General features: G+C 43.0%; 1 protein-coding gene across 4 annotated transcripts in view; it reads left to right on the top strand.

Moving 5' to 3' along the window:
* Positions 1–23,638, top strand: part of TENT4B (terminal nucleotidyltransferase 4B) — a 72,195-nt gene that overhangs the window by 32,459 nt on the left and 16,098 nt on the right. For all 4 annotated transcript variants that reach the window (XM_032854526.1, XM_032854527.1, XM_032854524.1 and 1 more), the window contains 3 exons: positions 19,832–19,955; positions 21,632–21,678; positions 23,189–23,309. In XM_032854526.1, coding sequence (XP_032710417.1) covers positions 19,832–19,955; positions 21,632–21,678; positions 23,189–23,309 — 292 coding nt within the window. The remainder of the gene's footprint in view (positions 1–19,831; positions 19,956–21,631; positions 21,679–23,188; positions 23,310–23,638) is intronic.

The following is a 23,638-nucleotide window of genomic DNA, read 5'->3' as shown; positions in this document are numbered from 1 at the left end:
GGGGTGACGTCGGACCATTAACTGGCATGTGTGCCTCATACACTTAACCAGGTCTTAACTCCATTCCCGACTGTTAGTACCCATCCATTAAAATCCTGTTATTCGGCCCAAGCCTGATGGTGAACACAACAGCACACACATGGGCCGGGAAATCCCTGGGCAGCTCTGTTTCCAGGGAAGCATCTGGATGGTCCCCAACAGGCTTATGTTCCTGTTTTGAAGAGTAATATTGAAATGAAAACACACAATTTAAAAATTCTCATAGAGAATGTATGGACTGGGGTAAGTGTCCACAGACCCAGTTTGAGATACACTTCTGAGTGTTTGACAAACACTGCTTTATTTCCTCTGCTGCTTGTAAGTTTAATTTTATCCCCTCAAGTTCAAACAAGGTAGGGATGCTTACATTCAAGTTTGGCAGGAGGAGCTTGTTTTGCCTTTTTGTTTTCTTTTTCTGTAGGAACCATTGAGAGGGTATCCAACAGCGGTCTGCTTTCTGTAAGAGGTCTGCTGTCCTAGCTGATGGTTAGGGTTCCTTCCCTTCAGCTAGGGGGTCTGCATTTTTTCTTGATCACATTAACTTTAGTTATTCCTGTTTTTTTTGGTTTTTTTTTTTTTAAGGATCTTATTTATTTGAGAGAGCTTGCATGCACAACGAGCATGGGAGCATCGGAGGGAGAGGGAGAAGCAGCCTTCCTGCTGAGCAGGGAGCCGGACGCAGGGCTTGATCCCAGGACTCCGGGATCATGACTTGAGCCAAAGGCAGATGCTTAACCAACTGAGCCACCCAGCTGCTCCCAGCTTCAGTTATTCTTGTTGTAACTTCAGTTTCTCTTATTTTAGTGTTTTTATCTTAGTGCTTTTTCCTTTGAATGCAACCAAAATCAAAGCTTACATTCTTCATCTCAGATCTTAAATACATGTGTTTACAAATAACTTTACTGCCAAGAATCTGTTAAGTTGGCTTTCACTACATTAGTTTTGTTTGATGTGGTGAACATGACCCTTGAATACCGTGCCTTCTGACTGTGAAATTCTCTGCTGAGTTGTCCCTATTTACAGTGTGACACTGCCAGTGTGATTTTAAAATACTAGAAGTGAGTTATGGTGACAGAAAGCTGTGAAGAAACAACCTTCACGTTCTTTTGATTATAAGTGCCTTTGGCATTTGTTTCTACTTGGAGATCACTTTTTCCTAATGCTTTTTTGAGGAAAGACCCTCTCTTTTCTTCCGACAGGTCTGGGGGCAAATGACTAAGACACAAACTGAGGCCTGGGCTGCCTCCTGTCAGATCACCTTCCTGCTCTCTCTCCAGTGTTCCTGGGTGTAATGTGTTTCTTATTAATGTGAACTCCTATATATAGCACCTAAAATCAAACATGACATGAAGTAGTACCCTAATCTAATTCCGGGACGTGATGAAATATTTCTATTAAAAATGTAATAGTTTTCGGGGCACCTGGGTGGCTCAGTGGGTTAAAGCCTCTGCCTTCAGCTCAGGTCATGATCCCAGGGTCCTGGGATGGAGCCCCGTGTCAGGCTCCCTGCTCAGTGGGGAGTCTGCTTCTCCCTCTCCCTCTGCCTGCCCCCCCATACCCCTTGTGTACTCTCTCTCTTACTCTGCTCTATCTCTCAAATAAATAAAATCTTTTTAAAAAAATAAATGGAATCATACGATAATTGGTCTTTTGTGACTGACTTCTTTCACCTAGTTTTCAAAGTTCATCCATAATGTAGCACAAATCACTACATCATTCCTTTTTATATCTATTGTATTGGATATATTATATTTTATTAATGACAAGTCTTTGGGTTGGTTAGCTGAATTTTTAAAAATTTTATTAAAATATACATAATTTAAAATTTACCATTTTAACCTTTTTTTAAGATTTTATTTATTTATTTGACAGATTGACAGTACAGCAAAGGGAATGGCAGGCAGAGGGAGAGGGAGAAACAGAAGCGGAGGGAGAGCAGGGAGCTTGATGCGGGGCCTCGATCCCAAGACCCTAAGATCATGACCTGAGCCAAAGGCAGACACTTAATGACTGAGCCACCCAGGCACCCCAGATCTCACTTTTTGAGGAACTCCCTTACTGTTTTCCGTAGCAACTGCACCATTTTACATTCGCATCAGCAAAACACAAGTAATGTGAGTTCCATTTTCCCCACATCCTTGCCAATGCTGTCATTTTCTGGGGTTTTTATTTGTTTGTTTTGATAGGTGCCATCCTAATGGGATTTTAATTTAATTTAATTTTTAATTTTATCTAAATTTCAGTGTATACACAAGCACATAGCTATTAACATTAAGTATTTTTTTTTTTTTAATAAGTAACAAGTATGACCTTAGTTGACCGTTTGATATGAACTGGGATGGGAGCATGGAAGATGTTGAGGGCATAGTTGTTACTATAGTACTTCTAAAAAATTGTAAGTTTAACTGCATAGATTTATTTACCCCCCAAGTCCTGGACGAGGTAATGCACAGCAGTATGTGGTGTAAATTGGTAGACTCAATCTCTCAGGTTATGCTTGGATAGATTATGGAATTTACATATAGAGGAGGGGGTCAGCAAAGTTTTTCTGTAAAGATGATAAGTATTTTAAGCATTGTTGGTTCTAAGGTCTTTGTTTCAACTACTCAACTCTGCTGTTGTAAGCCATGAAAGCAGCCACTGACAATATATAAATGAACAAGTGTGACTGTGTGCTAAGAAAACTTTTTGTATGTATACAGTAATTTGAATTGCATGTAACTTCCACCTGTTCCAAAATGTTACTACTCATCTTTTGACTTGAAACCATTCCAAAAATATAAAAACATTCTTACCTTGTGGGCTATTCAGAAGTAGGAAGTGGGTAGGCTGGGTTTGGGCTATGGGTGTGGTTTGTGGATCTGTGGTAGAGAGGGGTCAGTGGATGTTAGAGGTGGTGTGGAACCTGGGTGATACTTGGGTTATTTGTTGTGAAATACTTTGGAGTTAGCTTTTGGTCCTGGCAAGAGGCAAAGGGCTGAGGGAATCTTCTGGAAAGGAGGAGTAGTAAGCTCAGAGTAGCAGATCTTTGAATCCCAGATGACGTGTGTGTCTTAAGTAACAATGATTGATCTGACTAACTTTGGGCACATAAGTGTTTGTGGGAATGTAGGATGAGGAAGGTTAAGGGAGATCTGAAGGATGGGGGCTGCCCTATTAAGTGGCCATGCAGTTTGGGTGGACCTGTTTTATTAGAGAAGTCACTGGTCACACCCTCTCATTTCCTCTGTGTGTGTGTATGTGTGTGTGTGTGTGTGTTCACGAAGTCCCGAGGCAGCTGAAGCCTGGGGTCCATATGACTCTGAAGTGTACCAGGTGCCAGGTGGCGGGCTGGGGGCCTCACAGAGCTGCTGGGAGGGTAGTACCGTCCCTGTTTTATGGACACAGGCACTGAGACCGAGGGAAGTTGGTAACTGTCGAAAGGTCACTCAGCTGGAAAACTCGTCGCTGGAATTTGAAAGTAATTTTACCTCTGCGATCCTGATGGTTGGCACATTCCTGGGAGGAGATCTGTTTTTCAGATTTGGTTCTGCTGTTGATTTTCTGTGTGAGCTTAGGGAAATTATTCTCTGTTAAGGAAAAAAAAATTGTTCTAGTTCAAGAGTAACTTCTACCAAGTCTGCCTCGCAGAATTGTTGTAGATGATTGAATTAGGGAATAGATAAGAGCTCGTTGAAAAATATGAAGTACCATCCAGAAGCAAGATGCTTTGTTGAGGCGAGGCCCCCTTCCAAAGGGCACTCTTGTCCTCTCATTGTCGTGTGGCTCTCAGAGCCTTGCCCCAGACCTGGGAACTGGATTCTTCTGAGAAACCATTAAGCTCTTGGTGAATTTCCTTTTTTTTTTTTTTTTTTTTTAAATGCCTGTATTAAGTGTAGTAGGAGCCGGTCGAGAAGGGGCTGAAGTCAGAGTGGTGAGAATGAACTGGGAGCAGAGCCGCAGAGCCCGCCTTTGGGCCTCATGCTGCTCCAAAGGTTGCTGGACAGCTGCAGGTGTGCGCGTGGTGGCCCAGTTCTGAAAACGGAAGGAGAGCTTTTACATTATGTCCGCGATGGTAATAGAGCATGTTTCTGTCATTATCAGAGTGATTAGCACGTAGAGAGGAAAGCCTGGCAATGCTTAGATATTTCATCTTCTGTTAATGAAGGCTAAGTGAAACTTTATTTCATTACTATATTCAGGCCCTCTTTAAAGTCACCAGAATGGGGGGGGGGTTATGGACATTGGGTAGGGTATGTGCTATGGTGAGTGCTGTGAAGTTTGTAAACGTGGAGATTCACAGACCTGTACCCCTGGGGGAAAAAATATATATATATATATATATGTTTATAAAAAATAAAATTATAAAAAAAAAAAAAAGTCACCAGAATGCTCATAGTTGTCTTCATGTATATTTTTCACATATAAAAAGTATATAGAACACATACATTTAATTTCATAGGCTCATCTCTTATTTTGTCTATAGGTCTTAAAAACTCTAAATTGTTTTCAGGGGTTAGTGATAAATTTAGGGAGCGTCTTTACAAGGTTGGTGAGTAAGCATTATTATGATAAAGTTCCGTGTGGCTCAGTATAGACATATTAGAAATACTCTTAAAATAGTAATCATCTCAGGCCTCACTTTGGAGTGGAAGAAAATAGCGTGGAAGAATTTCACAGTACATTGCGGAGATGTGACTGCTAATGACTTAAGCAGATTTCTAAGAGATGTTAGGTGGTAAATGAGACATAATGTATTTAAAATAAATTTGGTCTGAGAGATTTACCCTGATGAAACAGTACAGGGTCCAGATCATTTTTATAATCAATGTTTTAAATATTATGTACATCCAAAAAATAGGTCTTCCTGTAATATGCTGGTTGGCTATTCAGTGAAAGTATCAGATGTATTGTTTCTATTTTGTTTTGTTTGCTCTTCTGTTGAGTTAAGAGAATTACCTCATTGGGAATGGTGGGGAGGGGGAGGGGCTAACCAACTTTTATCTATTTTTATTTTTTTTAAGATGAGGATTGTGGGTTTCTGTTTGCTTGTTTTTTTTTTTTTTAAAGATTTTATTTATTTATTTGACAGACAGAGATCACAGTAGGCAGAGAGGCGGGCAGAGAGAGAGGAGGAAGCAGGCTCCCTGCTGAGCAGAGAGCCCGATGCGGGGCTTGATCCCAGGACCCTGGGACCATGACCTGAGCTGAAGGCAGAGGCTTTAACCCACTGAGCCACCCAGGCGCCCCTCTGTTTGGTTTTAAACATTTTTTGTTTGTTACTGTTTTACTGGCACGTTCACAAAATTTGTTAAGGGGGAGGCCACATATTTAGAGTTGGAACTTTTCCTTTATTCATCATCATCGTCGTCATTATCATCATCGTTGTCATGAAGAAAAGAAGCTACCGTGTTGCTTTATTCTGGCAAAATGTGGAACACATACTTACTGAAAATAACCTTATCCGAGGGAAGCCTTAAATGAAATTTGTTAATTATTTGTATTATTTGGCCTTATCTTGGTAATTCTAGCCCATGAAGTAGGGCTAGAAAATTGTCTGATTGGCTTTGAAATAAACATGCAAAAATCAGTAGCTTTTCTATATAACAAAATCTAATTTAAGAAAGGAAACAGATTTTACTCATCAGTGCATCAGAGCTCCCCAAATAATTGAAAACAAAGCCAGGAATGTGAAGAAAACAAAAAACGTTACAGTGGGTTTAATTTTTTGACTTAAAGAGGCTAAATGAACTCATTAATTTTTAATTAATGCAATTCAAATAAAAATCCCAGTGATTTTTTTTTTTTTTTCCCAAGGCGGGAGAGTGATTTGTTACAATGATTTTTAAGAGCATCTGGAGTTATAAACAGGCAAGAATAGCCAGGAACCCTTTGAAAACTAAAGATGAGTTTGGGGAGGATTGGTTTTGTACTGTCAACTATTTATAGATTTATGCAAGAATTTTAAAGAGTAATGTGAGCCCTAGAATAGATCGAAATAGCAGTAGATCTAAAAAGAAAGCCGAATACCTGACCCAGCTGTGTTTGAGTTTAATATATAGGCAAAGGCTTTGCCTGTAAATCAGGATTTTTTCAAGTGCGAGAGAAAGAAAATCAATCATCTTGGTTAAACAAAAAACAAAGACATTTATTTTGTCAAGTGCCTGGAGTACCCTTGGGGTGAGACTAGCTTCAGTGACTCCAGAGGAAGCTCAAATGCTCTGTCTGTCCTGACTTTGCTGCTTCCCCGGGGCTGGCTCCTCTTTCTCCTATTGCTGATGGGCTCCTTTCTGCAGCTAGAGGAAAGGGAGGTGTGGTTGTTGATACTTCCAGGCTTCTATTTTTACAGCCTAAGGTCGAAGAAGAGATGACCTTCCTTGGGTCAATATGTAAAGTCTTAAGGAAGGACACCACGTGGGCTGCTGGGGTCCTGAGCCCCTCCGTGGGCCGTGACCGTGAGATGCTGCGCTAACAGGGTCACCCATGGCCTCTCCTGGCCAGGGCTCCAGCTAGCTCTGCTGTGCAGCCCCGCCGGAATCACAGGGAACAGTCAGAGAGGAATTGTTCCCGAGGAGGTGGGGGGAGGCGGGAAGGTGGGGGTAGACCACTGGGTTGATGGGAGTGGCAAGCGTACAGTATTCAGTAAAGGGTTCTGGATACTGGTTAACTATTGAAAAATAGAAAGTTACATCCCTGCCTTTCACCATGTTCGCTTAGATTCCAAATGAATAAATAAATGATCATTAAACAGGAAAAAGGAAAAAATTAACTAGAAGAAATAACAGATTTTTTTTAACAGACTTGATTTTTTTAAGCAGTTTCAGGTTCACAGCAAAATTAGAAAGTACAGAGATTTCCTCCCGTATCCCACCAGCATGCAGTACATTTGTTACTGTTAAGGAATCTACGTCGGCACAGCACTATCACCTAAAGTCCGAGGTTCACGTTAGCATTCAGTCTTGGTGTTGTACATTTTATGGGTTTGGATAAATGTATAATGACGTGTACCACCATTATAATATCGTACAGAATAGTTTCACTGTCCAGAAGACCTTTCGTGCTCTTCCTGTTCATCCCTTCTTTTCCCCAGCCTCTGGCAACCACTGATCCTCTTACTGTCTCCACAGTTTTGCCTTTTCCAGAATGTCCTGTATTTGGAATCACACAGCGTGTAGCCTTTTCAGATTGCGTTCTTTCACTTGGTAGTAATGCGTGGAACGTCTCTCCATGCCTTCTCATGGCTTTGATAGCTCATCTCTTCTTAGTGCTGAATAACGGTCACTGTCTGGATGTATCACAGTTTATCTGGTTATCTACTGAAGGACATCATGGTTGCTTCCAAGTTTTGACGATTGTGAATAAAGCTGCTGCAAACACCGGTATGTAGGCTTTTCTGTGGACTGAAGTTTTCAGCTCCTTTGGGTAAAGATGGAGAAGCATGGTTCCTGGATCTTAATGGTAAAAGTGTGTTTAGTTTTGTAAGAAACTGCTAAACTGCCTTCCAGAGTGGCCGTACCATTTTGCATTCCCAGTGGCAATGAACGAGCGTTCCTGTTGCTCCACATGCCCACCAGCATTCGATGTTGTCAGGGTTCTGGATTTTGGCCATTCTCATAGGTATGTAGTGGTGTCTTCGTGTTGTTTTAATTTGCATTTCCATGATATAATTTGCGTATCTTTTCATATGCTCATTTGGCATCTGTGTATTGTTTTTGGTGAGGTGTATGTTCAGGTCTTTTGCCGATTTTTAAATTGGGTTATTTTCTTATTGTTGAGTTTTAAGAGTTCTTTGTCCTGTGTATTTGGATGCCAGTCCTTTATCACATTATGTGTTTTGCATATATTTTCTCCCACTCTGTGGCGTGTCTTCTCATTCTCCAGATAGTCAGATATTTTTCTAATCTCAAGGTAAAAAAGTCTTTTGAGACCTAGGACAGCAGAGACTGCAGGCTGACGGCCTCTTTGCTGGAGCAGACCTGTGCACGTGCTCTATTTTACCTACACTGTTGTGTCTTGTTTAATTTATCTTTTGAAAAGTGTGCTAGAATTTAAAATAGAAAATTTATCTACAAGTCTAAACTTTTGGTTTTTCTTGAAAAAATGGGAAGTGTTGGCAACACCAGCATCAGATTCCTACATGGCAACAACTGGCCAGCATGAAGGGGCGGCCCCTTCCTTTGGATGGGTTGTGGGGCTGTCAGGTACCAGCCCCTCGGTCACGCCCATGTGCATCCCAGCAGTGGAGTGAATGTGAGCTGCCTTTTCTTGGTACAGTCCCATTCACTTACCTTAGCTGTCCTATATTGTATATTATATAATTATATATTATTAGGTATTTTATATTGTGTATTATGTATATTTATATTCTGTATTACTATATACATTACGCATTTGGGGAATTTTTCCCCCAAAGTATCAACTGTCCGTAACTTTTCACTAAAGGATTCCTCTAGTAAGAATTTATTCTAAGAGAAAACTCAGAGTTGATGACAGATTTTTGTGCAAAGATAGCATTATCACTCTAATCATAGTACTGAAACTTTGGAAGCAACCTGAATGCCCAACAATAAAGGAATGGTAGAATAAATTAGGATATATTCATGTACTGGGATAATATGTAATCACTGAAAATTCATTTTTATGGTATCAGATGGCCACTGCATAGCCACTGTGTGTATCCTCCAACTCTAAAACGCTGTGTGGAGGAGACTTGCAGCAAGTGTTGGGCAGCGTGTGTGTGTCTGGCGCACACGCACCCCTGGCCATGTCTGCTGCTATGAAAGGGGGAGCAGCTGTGAGAGATTTTTCTGTTTGTTTTTTTTTTCCCTGTGTGCTTTTCCAAACAGCTGTAAATTTCCCTATTTCTTTCAGAGTTTATGATGTTGTTAACTGTGAAAGAATACAGGGCCTCGTAAAGTCACCCAAGGTTGACAAACATGTATTTTGTGAATGTGTAGAATTCTTTGTGAATTGATTTATTTTCCTTTCTTTCATTTCAGCTTTTAAAGTTCCGTAAACGGGCGCCTGGGTGGCTCATTTGGTTAAGTGTCCGCCTTCGGCTCAGGTCTTGATTCTAGGGTCCTGGGATGGAGCCCCACATCGGGCTCTCTGCTCAATGGAGAGTCTGCTTTTCCCTCTCTCTGCCCCTCCCCCCAATTCGTTCTCTGTCTCTCTCTCTCATGCTTGCTTTCTCTCAAATAAATAAATAAATAAAATAAAAGTTCTGTAAACAATTTCGCTCATCCAAAAGATCTCAATAGCACAGGAAAAAAGCAGTAGATTATGGAAGCCTTTCTCCAAGGTAGTCTAGTTCTCAGTTCCATTACCCAAGGTAATTGTTATCAATAGTTAAAATGTTTTAAATATGCATCGGGAGTTTACCCTATTTAGTATAAATTATTTATTAAGCAAATAGTCCCCTTTAATATGTTTTGAATATCTGGATTTTTATGAGTAGTGGTGCTTGAAAGGTACCCTTGTGTTCTGTGCCTCTTTTGTCAGAACCCCAACATGGGAAGAAGATGTTCCAAGTGCTTATATATTTATAGAGCAATGTCTGTTCTTAAACACCAGCCCCTCCACCAAAGATAGATACGTAAATGAATAAATAAAAAATAAAATTTTGGTGGTAGAGTTGTGTGGGTTAAACACATCCTCATTTCATTGTCCTACTTAAGAATATAACAAACTTCTGTAGAGTGAACTATTTTTATTGGCATTTGGACCTTGTCGATAAGGAAAGATTCAGCCTCATTTATTTGTTTTTTTTTCCACTCAGCAAATATTTGAGGACCTCCCCTTTGGGGAGTAAACTTAATAACCTTTATTTCAAGATATTCGATCTCAGTTGGGGAATGTTTTCAACAGTTCTTTGAGCTTCCCAGCGTTATGCAGATTTTCTTAGATGTACTCAGTCATGGAGGAGTTCAGAATTTTTAATTTTTAATTAATGACTAGAATTAGAGCAGTTTCTTTCCTCTTTTCTTTCTTCTGCTTTTCCTTATAATTGCTTGAAAGTAGTGTCTGGGTTGGGTGTCAAAAGTAAGAGTGTTGGGGAAGGAGGTCAGATGGTTTGCATTCTCTTCAGGGCAGTAAAGGGCGAAGGGACAGAGGAAATCAAATGAAAAAACCATCCTTCTGAAACACTGGTCTAATAAAGCGGTGGTCCAAAAACAGAACAACAGACAATGGCATTGAAAATGAATGTTCTCATTTCTAGGAAAGCAGGTGTGAGCACCTCCGAAAAGAAGAAAATGAAAACGTTATGATCTAGTACACAGAAACAGGATCCATTCTCTGTACTTTTGCCCCGGGGTCCTGAGCAAGGAGGGGTTGATGTAGCGAACAGAACCTTCCTTAACTATGAATAACAGTTTTAAATGCCTCCAAAGTTTGCAGAAGATTGTAGACTGTTTTTCCTTTTAATTTTTATGTCATTATGTTTTCTCTCTACTTTTAAATCTTAGGATACAGTAAGAATTATTTGGGGTGTGAATATGTTTCTTGTCTACAAATAGAAGAGGTAGAAGGCTTTTTCCTTTAGTTTTGATATTGGTGATTTTCCTAATTTAGTTAGGCATGGCTTTTTTTTCAAGTGACCTTGTTGTATCTTTATCAGTACTGTAGAAAATTACACACATGGTGCAGACCTTAAAATATAAAGATAATAAGGTATTCTATTTTTAAAAAAAGATTTATTTATTTATTTACTTGACAGAGAGATCACAAGTAGGCAGAAAGGCAGGCAGAGAGAGAGAGCGGGGGAAGCAGGCTCCCCACTGAGCAGAGAGCCCGATGTGGGGCTCGATCCCAGGACCCTGAGATCATGACCTGAGCCAAAGGTAGACAACTGACTGAGCCACTCAGGCATCCCAGGAAGTTTTTTGTTTTTTATTTTGGTTTGTAGAGGGTCATGATATGGAGACCTTTTAGCTCCAGAGGATAAGAAAGAAGGATGAACCAGGGAAGACTGAAATTTCCATTTGGAGAAACAGTTATTCAGGGATGAAAACACAAGGAGAAGTAATAGGTTTTGGAGAAAGGTAAGGAATTTAGTTTTGGATTTATTGATTTTTGAAGTGACAGCTAGGTAGGAGTGTCTAGCTGGCAGCTGAAAATATAGAGCGTGTGTGTGTGTGTGTGTGTGTGTGTGTATTTCTTTGTAAACTTTGGATTCTAGAGCCTCCTGAAGATGCCATTCAGACCGCACCAGTCTCACCCTGGGGCTTGCTGTTACTCACTCCTCTTGGTGCCTACGTGCATTTGAGAAAAATCAAACAGTACAGAAGGGTAGAAATCCCTCAGCACCTCAGACCTCAGTCCCAGTCCCCAGAGGAAACTACTGCCAGCAGTGTTTATGTATTCTTCCGGAACTTTGTCTTGCATATACATAAACTTCTCAGTCTGTAAATCCCTGGAAAGGGTGAGTCAGACACCGACAGAAACTCCATACATACCCTGTGTCAGGCATGTGGCATGTTGTGTCCTGTGTCTGTTGCTCTGTGCGTGGGCTTGGGGTCCCTCTGTGTTCCCACGGGTCAATGCTGTTCACAGACTGACCCCTGAGTTCCTTCTGTAGATGCTCAGGTTCCCCAGTGGCCCAGCATATAACTTTTCGGTGTGTGGGGCTGGATACGTGAGTCTTTTTCTCCTTTAAATGTTTGTTTTCTTCCGTGAGTATTCACTGTCGTCATAAAAATAGACAAAGGTGGGCGCCTGGGTGGCTCGGTCAGGAGAGCATGATCTCAGGGTTGTGAGTTCAAGCCCCACACTGGACACAGAGCTTACTTAAAAAAAATGGTTAATTAACAATGGTAATTAACATGTATGAGTTTTTTAAAAAGATTTATTTATTTGAGAGAGAGGCCACAAGTGAGAGGGACAGAGGGAGAAGGAGAGAGAATATCAAGCTGACTCCCCGCTGAGTGCAGAGCCCGAAATGGGGCTTGATCTCATGACCCTGAGATCACGAACTGAGCTGAAGCCAAGAGTCAGATGCGCAACTGACTGCACCACCCAGGCCCCGCAACATGGATGCATTTTTAAAAGGTGGACTATTTAAATGTTTATGTATTTTAGAAAATTTATTTATTAGGGGCCCCTGGGTGCCTCAGTTGGTTAAGTGTCTGCCTTCGGCTCAGGTCATGATCTCTGGGTCCTGGGATCGAGCCCCATGTTGGGCTGGCGCTTCTTCCTTTACCCCTTGCTTGTGCTCTCTCTTGCTCTCTCTCTCTCTCTCAATCTTTAAAAAAATAAAAAAATATTTATTTATTTGAGAGAGAGAGAGAGAGTGGGTGGGAGGGGCAGAGAGAGAGGGAGAGAGAATCTCAAGCAGACTCCCTCACTGAGCGTGGAGCCTGATCTAGGGCTCAATCTCATGACTCTGAGATCACGACCTCAGTTGAAATCAAGAGTCAGATGCTCAACCAACGATGTCACCCAGGGGCCCTTAAATGTACACAGTTTTTTTTTTTAGATTTTATTTATTTATTTGACAGTGACACAGCGAGAGAGGAAACACAAGCAGGGGCAGAGAGAGAAGGAGAAGCAGGCTTCCCGCTGAGCAGGGAGCCCGATGTGGGGCTCAATCCCAGAACCCTGGGACCATGACCTGAGTCGAAGGCAGGTGCCTAACGACTGAGCCACCCAGGCGCCCCTAAATGTATACAGTTTTAAAAAGCGAATCCATCCCCACCCCTGATTCACTTACCAGATTTAGTCACTGTGAACAGTGTAGTACATGGACTCTGTTCTGTGGGTTGGGGGTTGGGAGAAGTACACACACACACACACACACACACACACACTTCTTCGTGGGAAAATATAAAGAAAATGACAAATGGCCTGTAATCATTTTAAATAGACAATAACCCCTTTGGAAAAGCAGACAGACAAACACACACGGACAGTGTGAAGAGAATTCTATAGTTTTACTGTACTGCTCTATACTAGGACAGCATGATGTGAAATAAAACGTTGGTCTCCCTAACCCTCCCTGTCGTGCCCTGTCCTTAAGGTAATCACTGTTAACTGTTCTCCTTCTAGAAAATTTGTAGTGCCAGTAGAAACTCTGTGTGTGTGTATGTGTGTGTGTGTGTGTGTCATTTTAATGCATGTGAAATCTTGTTAAGCACATTGTTCTTTTTTCCTTTAAGTTTTACACATCGTGGATCATTCTCATCAGCTCAGATAGCTCTGCTTCCTTCTTTTGGATGGATGATTGGCTGTCATTTAAGGGGGTGCCAGTGAGTGCTGCTCTGATTATTTAATTGGATTCCATTGATGGACATTGAGGCTGTTCCTTAATTTTTTAATATTCCAGATAATGCTGTGGTGAATGTCATTATTCCCTCAGTACTTCTGAAGGATGAAAAGAAAGGGACTTTAAATAAAAACAGCTTCACTGGAGTATCATTGATACACAAAAAACTGTATGTAGTTAATGCAAACAATCAACCTTATGAGTTTGGACATAATGCATACACCCCTGAAACCATTGCCACAATTGGGGTACTAGACAGGGGCACCTGGGTGGCTCAGTCAAGTGTCTGGCTTCAGCTCAGGTCATGACCCCACATTGGGTCCATGCTTAGTGGGGAGTCGCCTTCTGCCTGCCCCCGTCCCCGGCTTGTGCTCTCTCTCTCTCAAATAAATAAATAAAATCCCTTTTTTAAGAAAAGGTAATAGACGTATCCAATACCTCCAAAAGTTTCCTTGTGTCCCCTTCCCCTTTTCTGTGATAAGAATATAATACACTCTCTTAAGAGGACATTTTTAAGTGACTAATACAGTGTTGTTGCCTGTAGGCGCTGTGTTATGCAGCAGATCTCTAGAGCTTATCTTGCTTAACCCAGACTTTATGCCCATTGACCCTCTCCCCAGCGCCCCTCCGCCAGCCCCTAGCAGCCACCATTCTGTCGTCTGCTTTGGTGGGTTTGGCTGTTACAGATAGCATGTTATAAATGGACTGGTTTATTTCATTTAGAATAATGTCCTTCAGGTTCATCCATGTTGCAAGTTTCAAAGATTTCCTTTTATAAGGCTGAATAATGTAGGTCTCTTCCACACTTTCTTTATCTGCTCATCTGTTGGTGGACATTTGGGTTGTTTCCATATCTTGGCTCTTGTGAACGATGCTGCAGGAAACACGGGAGTGCAGAAATCTCTCCAAGAAAATGATTTTAATGAAAGAAGGGGAACTTTAGGGGCACCTGGGTGCCTCCGTCAGTTAAGCGACCAATTCTCAGGTCATGTCATGAGATCCAGCCCCGCATTGGGCTCCACAGTCAGTGTGGAGTCTGCTTGAGAGTCTCTCTCTCCGCCCTTTCCCCCGTTTGCATGTGCGCGCGCGCTCGCACTCTCTCTCAATAAAATCTTCAAGAGGGAAAAAAAGGGGAATTTAAAAAAACTATTCATATAAATGTTATCATTTATTAAGACAACAACCATTGGAGGGGTTTAGTAAGTAATTTATGCTTTCACACATAGCGTACGAGTGAGTGCCTTTTCCATATATCTTTGTCAAAATTGGTTATTATTAACTGTAACGTTTTTGTGGGGGGAAGCATCTTGTTATGGACGGTAATTGAATAGAACTTTGTCAGTGCCATCATGGGAATCTGGAGTTAGTGATTAATGAGGACTTCACTTATGAAAACTGGGAAGCTTGACCTTGGTGTGGAGGTGGCCCAGGCAAGTTGCAGGCCTGGCAGGTGTCCCTCAGAAAGCGGGGTTGGCCCCTGAACAGGTGTTGGGTGAGCCTGCAGTGGGGGGCTGGGGGGGCATCAGCGAGGCTGCCTCTGGCTTCAGGGATGCTGAGCTCCGGAGCTACTCATACCCACCTGCTGAGCAGCCCAGTACAAAAGGCGTGAACAGGGTCCTCCCTTTTACATAGCCAGAGAAAGTGAGCCCTTAACACCCTCCCCTTATGATGAGCATTATGAAAGTCGTTTAATTTTGAAAGGCTAGCACTTCTTGGTAGAACTCATCTCAGAGCTAAAGTCATTTTTTTTCACTTCTCTGTTTTGACTTAAATGATCTTATTTATTTTAGGATTTTATTTATTTGACAGAGAGAGACACAGTGAGAGAGGGAACACAAGCAGGGGGAGTGGGAGAGGGAGAAGCAGGCTTCCCGAGAGCAGGAGCCCAATGCAGGGCTTGATCCCAGGACCCTGGGATCATGACCTGAGCCAAAAGCAGACACTTAACGACCGAGCCACCCAGGCGCCCCTGCTTTGTACTTTTTAAAATATAGTAACTTTTTTGTTTATGTCTCTTAATTGTCACGCTAAATCATTATCATTAATTTTGAGGTTAATGTAAATTTTACCCCAGGAAATTAATTTTGATTACATTCTTTTTGGGGGGGCATCCTTTCCAGTTACTTAGTGGCATTTATTTTATCATATTGCTTTTCTAGAATATACTCTTCCTTTATAAACAGGGAGTGGAGTGCTTTCTTGCTCACTTTTCCTTAAAACAAAACAAAACAACAATACACCAGTGCCCTGACAGAAGGCACTGACATACTTGTCACGTATGAGTTTTGATCGAGAGTTATATTTTCAAATTAAAATGAGAAACTGTAAGGCTGGGTAGGAGACATTTGGCCGTGTTTACCAGTTTAACCATCCTGAGTTTCGATCCAGATGTGGGAGAAGCTGAAATTTCCCTGTGTGGCTGGAGGATGTCAGAGGCGTAAAGTTCCACTGATTGGTGAAAGCCAGTCTACAGAGTGTCTCCAGTCTCCAGCCTTCCGTGGGTCACCGTGCTGTGGGAGCAAAGGGTGCCAGGCGCATAGTGGGCAGCCCAGAAATGGGACATTGTTCCCTCAGGGTTCTTTAAGCACCTCAATGTACATGGCACCCTGCCAGGAAAATTACACAGTCCGCAGAGATAGAGTGACCTCGAGATTATTTAAAAATCTGTATTGGGGGCGCCTGGGTGGCTCAGTGGGTTAAAGCCTCTGCCTTCGGCTCAGGTCATGATCTCAGGGTCCTGCTCAGCGGGGAGCCTGCTTCCTCCTCTCTCTGCCTGCCTCTCTGACTACTTGTGATCTCTGTCGGTCAAATAAATAAATCTTAAAAAAAAAAAATCTGTACTGGAGGTTTTTTCCTCAGTATACTGAGATCTCTCACTCAGTTCTTGAAGTTTACACATAGCTAGTTACGAGTAGGCGAGAGAGGCCATGATGTTTGTGTCCCCCGTGTGGGCAGGAGGTGGGTTCTCTTGTTCTTGCTGTTCAGGTGTGTTTGAGCTTTGCTAGCCGTCCTTGGCCCCGCCCTCCCCCTCCTCCCCGCTTCCTCTTCCGTTGTCATACGGGCAGATCGATGAGAGAGTTAGGATAACCTGTGGAACCAGTTCTTCCTAAATAGGGAGATGGTTCCATGGAATATTAACGCTTAGGATGGTCTTATTTTACAAGCTTATCTGGCTTAAGGTGCTCATTAGAAACCTAGAATCCCAGTGATAAATGGGATTTTGGAATCCTTTCCACTTTCCACCAAATTCAGAAGTGTCTTTGGGGTACCTGGCTGGGTCAGTTGGTGAAGCATGTGACTCTTGACCTTGGCATTGTAGGTTTGAGCCCCACGTTGGGTATAGAGGTTGCTTATAATTTTTTTTTTAAGATTTTATTTATTTTAGAGAGAGAGAGAGAATGCAAGTGTGGGGAGGAACAGGGTGAGCATGGAATCGGGCTGAGCCTAGAGCCCGACATGGGGCTTGATTCCCACAACCCTGAGATCCTGACCTGAAATCAAGAGTCAGACCCTTAACCAACTGAGCTACTCAGGTGCCCCTAAAACCTGAGGGAAGGAAGGAAGGAAGAAAGGAAGAAAGAAAAAGAAAGAAAGAAATGTCTTACTAGATCTTTGTTTGCCTCATGGTCATTTCGTTTATTTACCCTTGTAGTGACAACCTCACCACCCTTGAAGGCAACTTATTCCATTCCCTGCAGCTGTGGTCCTTGGAAAGCTCTCCTTCTGGTCGTCCGAAGCCTGCCTATGGTGGAACAGTGTGGAACTTACACATTATCTGTCACAAAACTACTTTAAATGAGTATTTCTTTTCATTAGATGGAAATCACCCAGGACAGGGATCATGTTTGACTGACTAACCTTCTTTCCTTCTAGTGTGTTGAACTGGGCACTCCATAACGTTTAGAGAATAAATTCTCACTCAGTTTCTCGTGATTTGAAGATTAACTGAAAGTGGGGCTAAATATTTTTTGTCTGTGTTTGAATTAGAAACGGTGTAAATGGGCCTTTTGTGGAGTAGATACTGTTGCGTTTAGGGGTTTTTCCTGTTGGTTAAAATGAAAGTATCCCCTAGTGGTTTGGGACCACAAATACACTTCGATCATTCATACATAGCAAACGATCCGTTAGGTAAGAAGAAATCTGTTTTCCTTTTAATTTGTGGTCCTCATCCTTCTGAAAGAGCAGCACAAGCTGTGAACTTTCTAGACTGATCATTTTGGCTATTGTCTTCAAGAAGCTGAGGAGGTTACCCTTGGAAAAAAAAAGTCTGGGAAATTTTAAGAAAAAATCAGAAGGTGAGCTCCTAAGGTACCCAGCAGGGTACCCGGGAAGACTTGACCCCACTGGGAGTGTGTGGATTCGTGTGCAGAACTCCCTAGAATTTTAAAGTCCAGGGTTTTTGTTTGTTTTTTGGTGGTTTTTTTTTGTTTTTTTTTTGTTTGTTTTTGGTGGTGGTGGTTTTGTTTTTGTTTTTTCAGTATTGCACAGTATGCAAGCCAAACAACACTATAAATCATTCCCTACCAGATGGCCCAGGTTTTGACATGAAGGGCCCGAAAAGGATCCTGGTTGCTAAACCCTAGTTTGTGCCTGAGGACACTGAGGCTGGAAAGCACCAGTCCCTTTCTGAAGGAACACAGCTGCCCTCAGGCAGAGCCTGAGTCTAGAACTCAAGTTTTCTGACTCTCAGTCTAAAAATAAAACATTAGGAGAGGCAGAGACTGTTGATTGCTTACTTGGCCATGTTTTAAATGTTCTACCAAGTGGGGGTTGGGAATTAGGCATTTTGTTTTCCTTCCTCAAAATCATTTTTGATTTCCTGACGCTTCCAGTTTCCTGCGACACCTGTAGCCTCTCTAAACCAGGATCCTTCAGGGCCGTGTTCCTGTGAGGCTGCCCGCATGCCTGCCCACCAAGCCCGCAGGGGGCCCTTGTCCCTCCCTAGCACTTGGCAGGCACTTGGTAGCCGTTTCTGTTAGCGCTGTCCTCCTGGCCTCCTGCAGCGCCACCACTGTCCGAGGAGACCCCGTGAGATCCGTCCTCATGCAGCCACCGCAGCTGCCTGCAGCCGGCCCCTGGGGTCGCCAGCAGTCAACACCAGTTTAGCTGATTTCCTCCCATTTCCCCTTCTTTCCCTCCTAACCGAAGCTCCTCCCAGCTGCACCTGCTGCCTTCGGTGTCTTCTGTCCTCCACTAGTGCTAGTCATCCACTCTGCCTGCCACTGAGTAGCCAGCCCGGGGGGCTTTTCCTTTCCTCCTGCTCACTGATCGCCCAGCCTCTCAGGCTTCCGCCCTTGCCGGCCTCCTCCCTCCCTCCTTCCCAGTGCGCTGGAGCCCATCCCTTCCCTGCGCCGCCCCTCGGCCGCCCAGCCCTTCCGCAGCTGCAGGGTGTATGGGCTGCTCCCCGCATCCAGTCTCGTCTCTCCGCCAGTCAGTCCTTGGCTCGGTTGCCAGATGACTCTTCTTCAGACGCAGCATTTTTGAGTCCGTCTTTCCTTGGTCCCTCTCAGCAACACTGAAGTAGCTTCTCATTCCCCTCGGGAAGTCCAAACTTCTTCGCTCCCCATTCGGAGCCCGCTGCGGCCAAGGGCCTGCGTTCCCCGGTTGCTTCTCCCCTTCCTCCGGCGGCTGCAGCCTGTGTAGTTTGCAGAGTGCTTCCTGGGGAAGCCTCGTTCCTCCTGGCCTCTGCAGGTCTTCAGCTCCTTCGTGGAGCCTCGTCTGCCAGTCATTCCCTTCAGTCTCTGCAGGCGGTCCCTGGCTCACTTGTTCAGCTGATTGATTCGCTAAGCAAACATTGCAAAGGACATGCTGCTTTGCTCCTGTAAGGAACGGATTATGGATTATGGAGGCGGTAAGAAGGTCAAGTCTCTGTGGCCAGGAAGCTCGCCCGGCATCTGGATTCTGCATCTTTCTGTGTTTGTGTCTACTGGATTGCAAGCGTAAAGGCAGAGGCCAGGCCTTACATATTAACATTTAAACATTTTTAAAAAGTCACCAGCACCTGTCCACCGAGCAAGTGTTCCTTGCACAGACATGTCATAAACTCTGGGAAAGCTGCTACTCCGTCTCCATTAGGACTTGTCTTCTTAGAATTTCTTATTTTATGTAACTCTTCTGGCATTTAAAAAAAAAATTAAATTCTGTATATTTAGCCTAGCATCAGTTGTAACATTAAAATTAAGGTAGAAACAAACCTATGGGGGCTCCTGGGTGGCTCAGTTGTTAAGTGTCTGCCTTCGGCTCAGGTCATGATCTTAGGGTCCTAGGATCTAGCCCCACATCAGGCTCTCTGCTCAGTGGGAAGCCTGCTTCTCCCTCTCCCACTCCCCCTGCTTGTATTCCCTCTCTCACTGTGTCTCTCTCTGTCAAATAAATAAATAAATCTTTAAAAAAATTTTTTTACGGTAGAAACCTATGAACATAAAGTCATTAGCAAAGTTACAAGACTTAATTAGATAAGGTTATTTAAGATAGTGATTTCTCATTAGACTGGGCTTGCCTGTATTAACTTTTCTGCTTTTCTTTTCTTTTTTTTTTTTTTCTTCCGTGCAGTCTGCATGAAGAAATCAGTGACTTTTATGAATACATGTCTCCAAGACCGGAGGAGGAGAAGATGAGGATGGAGGTGGTGAACAGGATCGAGAGTGTGATTAAGGAGCTCTGGCCCAGCGCGGACGTGAGTACCGCCTGTCCGGGTAGCTGAGTGCCGAGGGCCATGTCCCTGTCCACAGGATGGACGGGTCTGAGGATTCCTCACACACAGGTCTATGTGCATTGGAACGCTTACGGTCCAATTAAATTTTAAAGGCAAACAGTTTCATCTAGCCGTTGGAATTTGGGGCATCCTGATTTTTTGCAGTGAATTGGATGACTTAGTTAAAACTATTTCTCTGTACTGAATAGCAATACTAAAGGTAAACTCTATTCAGGAATCATTAGTATACAGATAAGAAAGACAAACCAGGCGTTCTTGTAGTAGTGTGTTATTGGATCTGATGTATGAAAATCCCACTATTGTTTTGTTCCAACCTGCCGGTATAAATGTTATGTGATTATTTATAGCTGAACGAAAATGTCAAGTAGGAGTTTCTCATGTCATTAGAAGTGCATTTTCTTGGGCGAATGCAGGCATAAGTCTGTTTTGCTCTCAATATTGCTCTTTCCTTCTTTCTGGCCCTTCCTTGTCTCCCTGTGCAGACCCACCCAGTGAACAGAACTTTGGCCCAGGATTTCCTCTTTGCTTATTTGTGGTTCTTGTTGTTGAACTAAGTGAATACCTTTTTAGGGCTTTTTTTTTTTTTTTTCTTTTGAGGGTCTGTTATACAGTTTTGTGCATTCAAAGAAGTTAGAATGCATTACTCTGTGTTAAATGGCTTTTCTTTAGACTTTGTCATGGGATGGTGATGGGGGAGCCAGGGAAGTTTCCTTTGTCCAGTTGGCAAAACAGAAGAGCTTCGAATAAAATACTGTAGGTGAAGGGAATGGGGTGGGGGAGGGCACTGATATTTTATTGAGCAGCTGCTGTGAGGTCACATGGATTCTTCTGTGTGATCCCAGTCCATGATTCTCAGTGGCGGCTGAGTTTGCCACCCAGGGGTCCCTTGGCAATGTCGGAGACATTTTTCGTTATCATTGACTGGTAAGGTGCTCTGGGCATACGGTGGGTAGAGGCCAAGGGTGTTCCTAAACGCTACGATGCCCCTCCCAGATGGCTGTCTGCCCTGAACGTCAGCCGTGCTGAGGCTGAGAAACTGGGATTTGGATTAATCCTCCTCCTTTGGAGGTTGGGGGTTTTATCCATCTTTTTGTTCCCAGAGGAGAGACCCATAGCTGTGATTCCATTCCCAGGTCCAGCTCACCAGTTCCTTGCCCACCCTGAGCCTTGCACCGTGCTCCCTGGCTGGGGTAGGATGTGTCAGCACAATGTTAGGATGACACCACCTGCTGTTCCCCGGGGAGCTGGCCTCCCACTGGAGTAGTCTGACCGTGAATAACTCAGGGGCCTTCAGAAGATTCTCACTTAGGGAACCCAAATTCCACCTTTGTTGAACAGGGCTCTGGCTTATAAGGGAACTCGAGTGACTTGAATATTACTTTTGAAAGTTTTCTGTTTCACTCTGCATTTGATATTTTAACCTTACAAGTTTAAAGTATATTCCTAATGTCTGCGTAGGAGGAAGCATCCCTGCTTCTGGAAAGCATGGTGTTACTTTAAAAAAAAAAAAAAAAAAAAAAAAAACTCTTGTAGTACTAAAAAATACCAACAGAGGGTAGCAGAACCTTGACATTTCTCCATTGCATGGCGGCTTTCATCGGGTCCATACCTTAATGCAATAATTTTTTCTATTTCAGGTCCAGATATTTGGAAGTTTTAAAACTGGCCTGTATTTACCTACTAGGTTAGTACATTTGTGAAGCTTTCAGGGGATTGTGCATTTTTTTAGATTTTGGCTGTTGACGGTGGAAGAGTAGAAGCAGAAAGAGATTTATGAAATGAAAATTCACTTTATCAGTATTTTATTCGAATTACCTTGAGGGTAGAGTGTCACTTGAGGTGACCCTCTCAGACTGATACCTGTGTGGTCTGGGATGGAGGTGGAAGGGCGCAGGTAGCAGTGGGCTCGGCTAACCGTTGCAGCAGGTGACCGCCTACCTTCAGAGAACTGTTCGCCTCCATAACTCAACCCACTCACTCAGACGTCACTGTCATATTATGGCAAATCACGTGATCATACAGTACAGCCGGGTACCCCCCAGCCCCCTAAGGCCAGCTCTGTCATCTGTTCTTAAGAGCTCAGACTATTAGCTGCTGTTCTAGCCTCTGGACCCGGAGCTTCAGGCTCCAGACTCTTCTCTGAGGAAGGCCCCTTGTTAACGTCAGTCTTCTTACATGAGGCCAGTTGCGGCCCCCCACCTGGGGCAGGGCAGGGCCTTTTTGGGGATGATAAGGCTTCCCTGGGGGGCAAAAACATGTTTTCTATCAACTGAAATTTCACACTGTGTTTGTTTTTGCTTTTATTGTGGTAAGAACACTTCACGTGACATTTACTCTCCGAACACAGTTTGGGCGCACAGTATAGTACGATTTTAACTCTAGGTATCCATCATGTTTTTGACTTTTGAGCTGGATTTGATCTACTTTTCCCAAACTTAAAATGTGTTGTTGTGGAGAGATCCTAGCAATTTCTGTTCTGCCCGTTGCTCTCGTAGGCCTGCAAAAGCCGTAAAATATCCAACTTGGAGTTCATGAATAGTTTTCCTTATTTAGATTCTGAGTGTCAGCAAAACCCTGAGTCACTCTGAAAATTTTAATTGAATTTTCTGAATATGTAGTACATTCCCATAGTTCAGATTGAAAAGGCACAGCAATAATTACCATGAAAAGCACGGATTCCCACCTGTGTCCCCTGCTCCTTAGAGGAGCCCCTGGTACCAGTTTCTCACACATCCTTCCATGAACGTTCTATACATATAAAAGGAAATGCGTGTGTGTTTTCTTCCTTTTTCGTCCAAATGATGGCATCCCACATACACTGTTTGCAACTTAACTTTTCACACTTAATTACCTGAATCAGAGTCAGTTCATCTCATGCACATGGGCACGTCTCAGGTTTTCTAGTCCCAGAAGCCTTTATGAACAGGAAATGTTCACTGGTGTTTTTCGAGGTTTTACTTCTTTCAAAACCCCTCGTTTCCTGAGGACTGACTTCTGTGAAATGACCAGCAGGAGATGGTTGTTAAGGTCACCAGCCTCCCCAAAGCAGCCACCACCAACACATTTGGTCTTCATTGGGCAGTGTGAGAAATAGGTTTTCACTGCACTAATTTGAAGTCTGGAAGCCTGAGCATGAGTGAAAACGAGTACAGTTTCTTCTTCAAACAACTTTTGTGTGTATGTTCTATGCTCAGTGACATTGATCTCGTGGTGTTTGGGAAGTGGGAGAACCTTCCCCTCTGGACCCTGGAAGAAGCTCTTCGGAAACATAAAGTTGCTGATGAGGATTCGGTGAAAGTTCTAGACAAAGCAACTGTAAGTTCTTCCAACATTTCATCTAAAAATTTCCGGTTACTAATGCATGAAACTTGCAAAATTAAAATTTAATTTTGGTAAGCAGAGTTGGCATCTCAGTAAATGATTCTCTTCTTTCATTAATGATCATAGTCCTTGTATATAAATTTTGTTTGTGAAATAAATGAACTCGTTGTGGTTATATAGTTCTTTAAAAAATAATACTTAATTTTATCACACATAATATCACTGTAGAGTTCTTACATATAAAAAGTATAATTAAAAATATGGCTCTCGGGTGGTTGAGTTATGGACACTGGGGAGGGTATGTGCTATGGTGAGTGCTATGA

The sequence above is a fragment of the Lontra canadensis genome, unplaced genomic scaffold (genome assembly GCF_010015895.1).
Source record: "Lontra canadensis isolate GAN:19392208 unplaced genomic scaffold, GSC_riverotter_1.0 scaffold8, whole genome shotgun sequence".
NCBI classification, from domain to species: domain Eukaryota; kingdom Metazoa; phylum Chordata; class Mammalia; order Carnivora; family Mustelidae; genus Lontra; species Lontra canadensis.
Note: the sequence above shows the minus strand (reverse complement) of the source record. Positions and strands in the feature narration are given on the sequence as shown.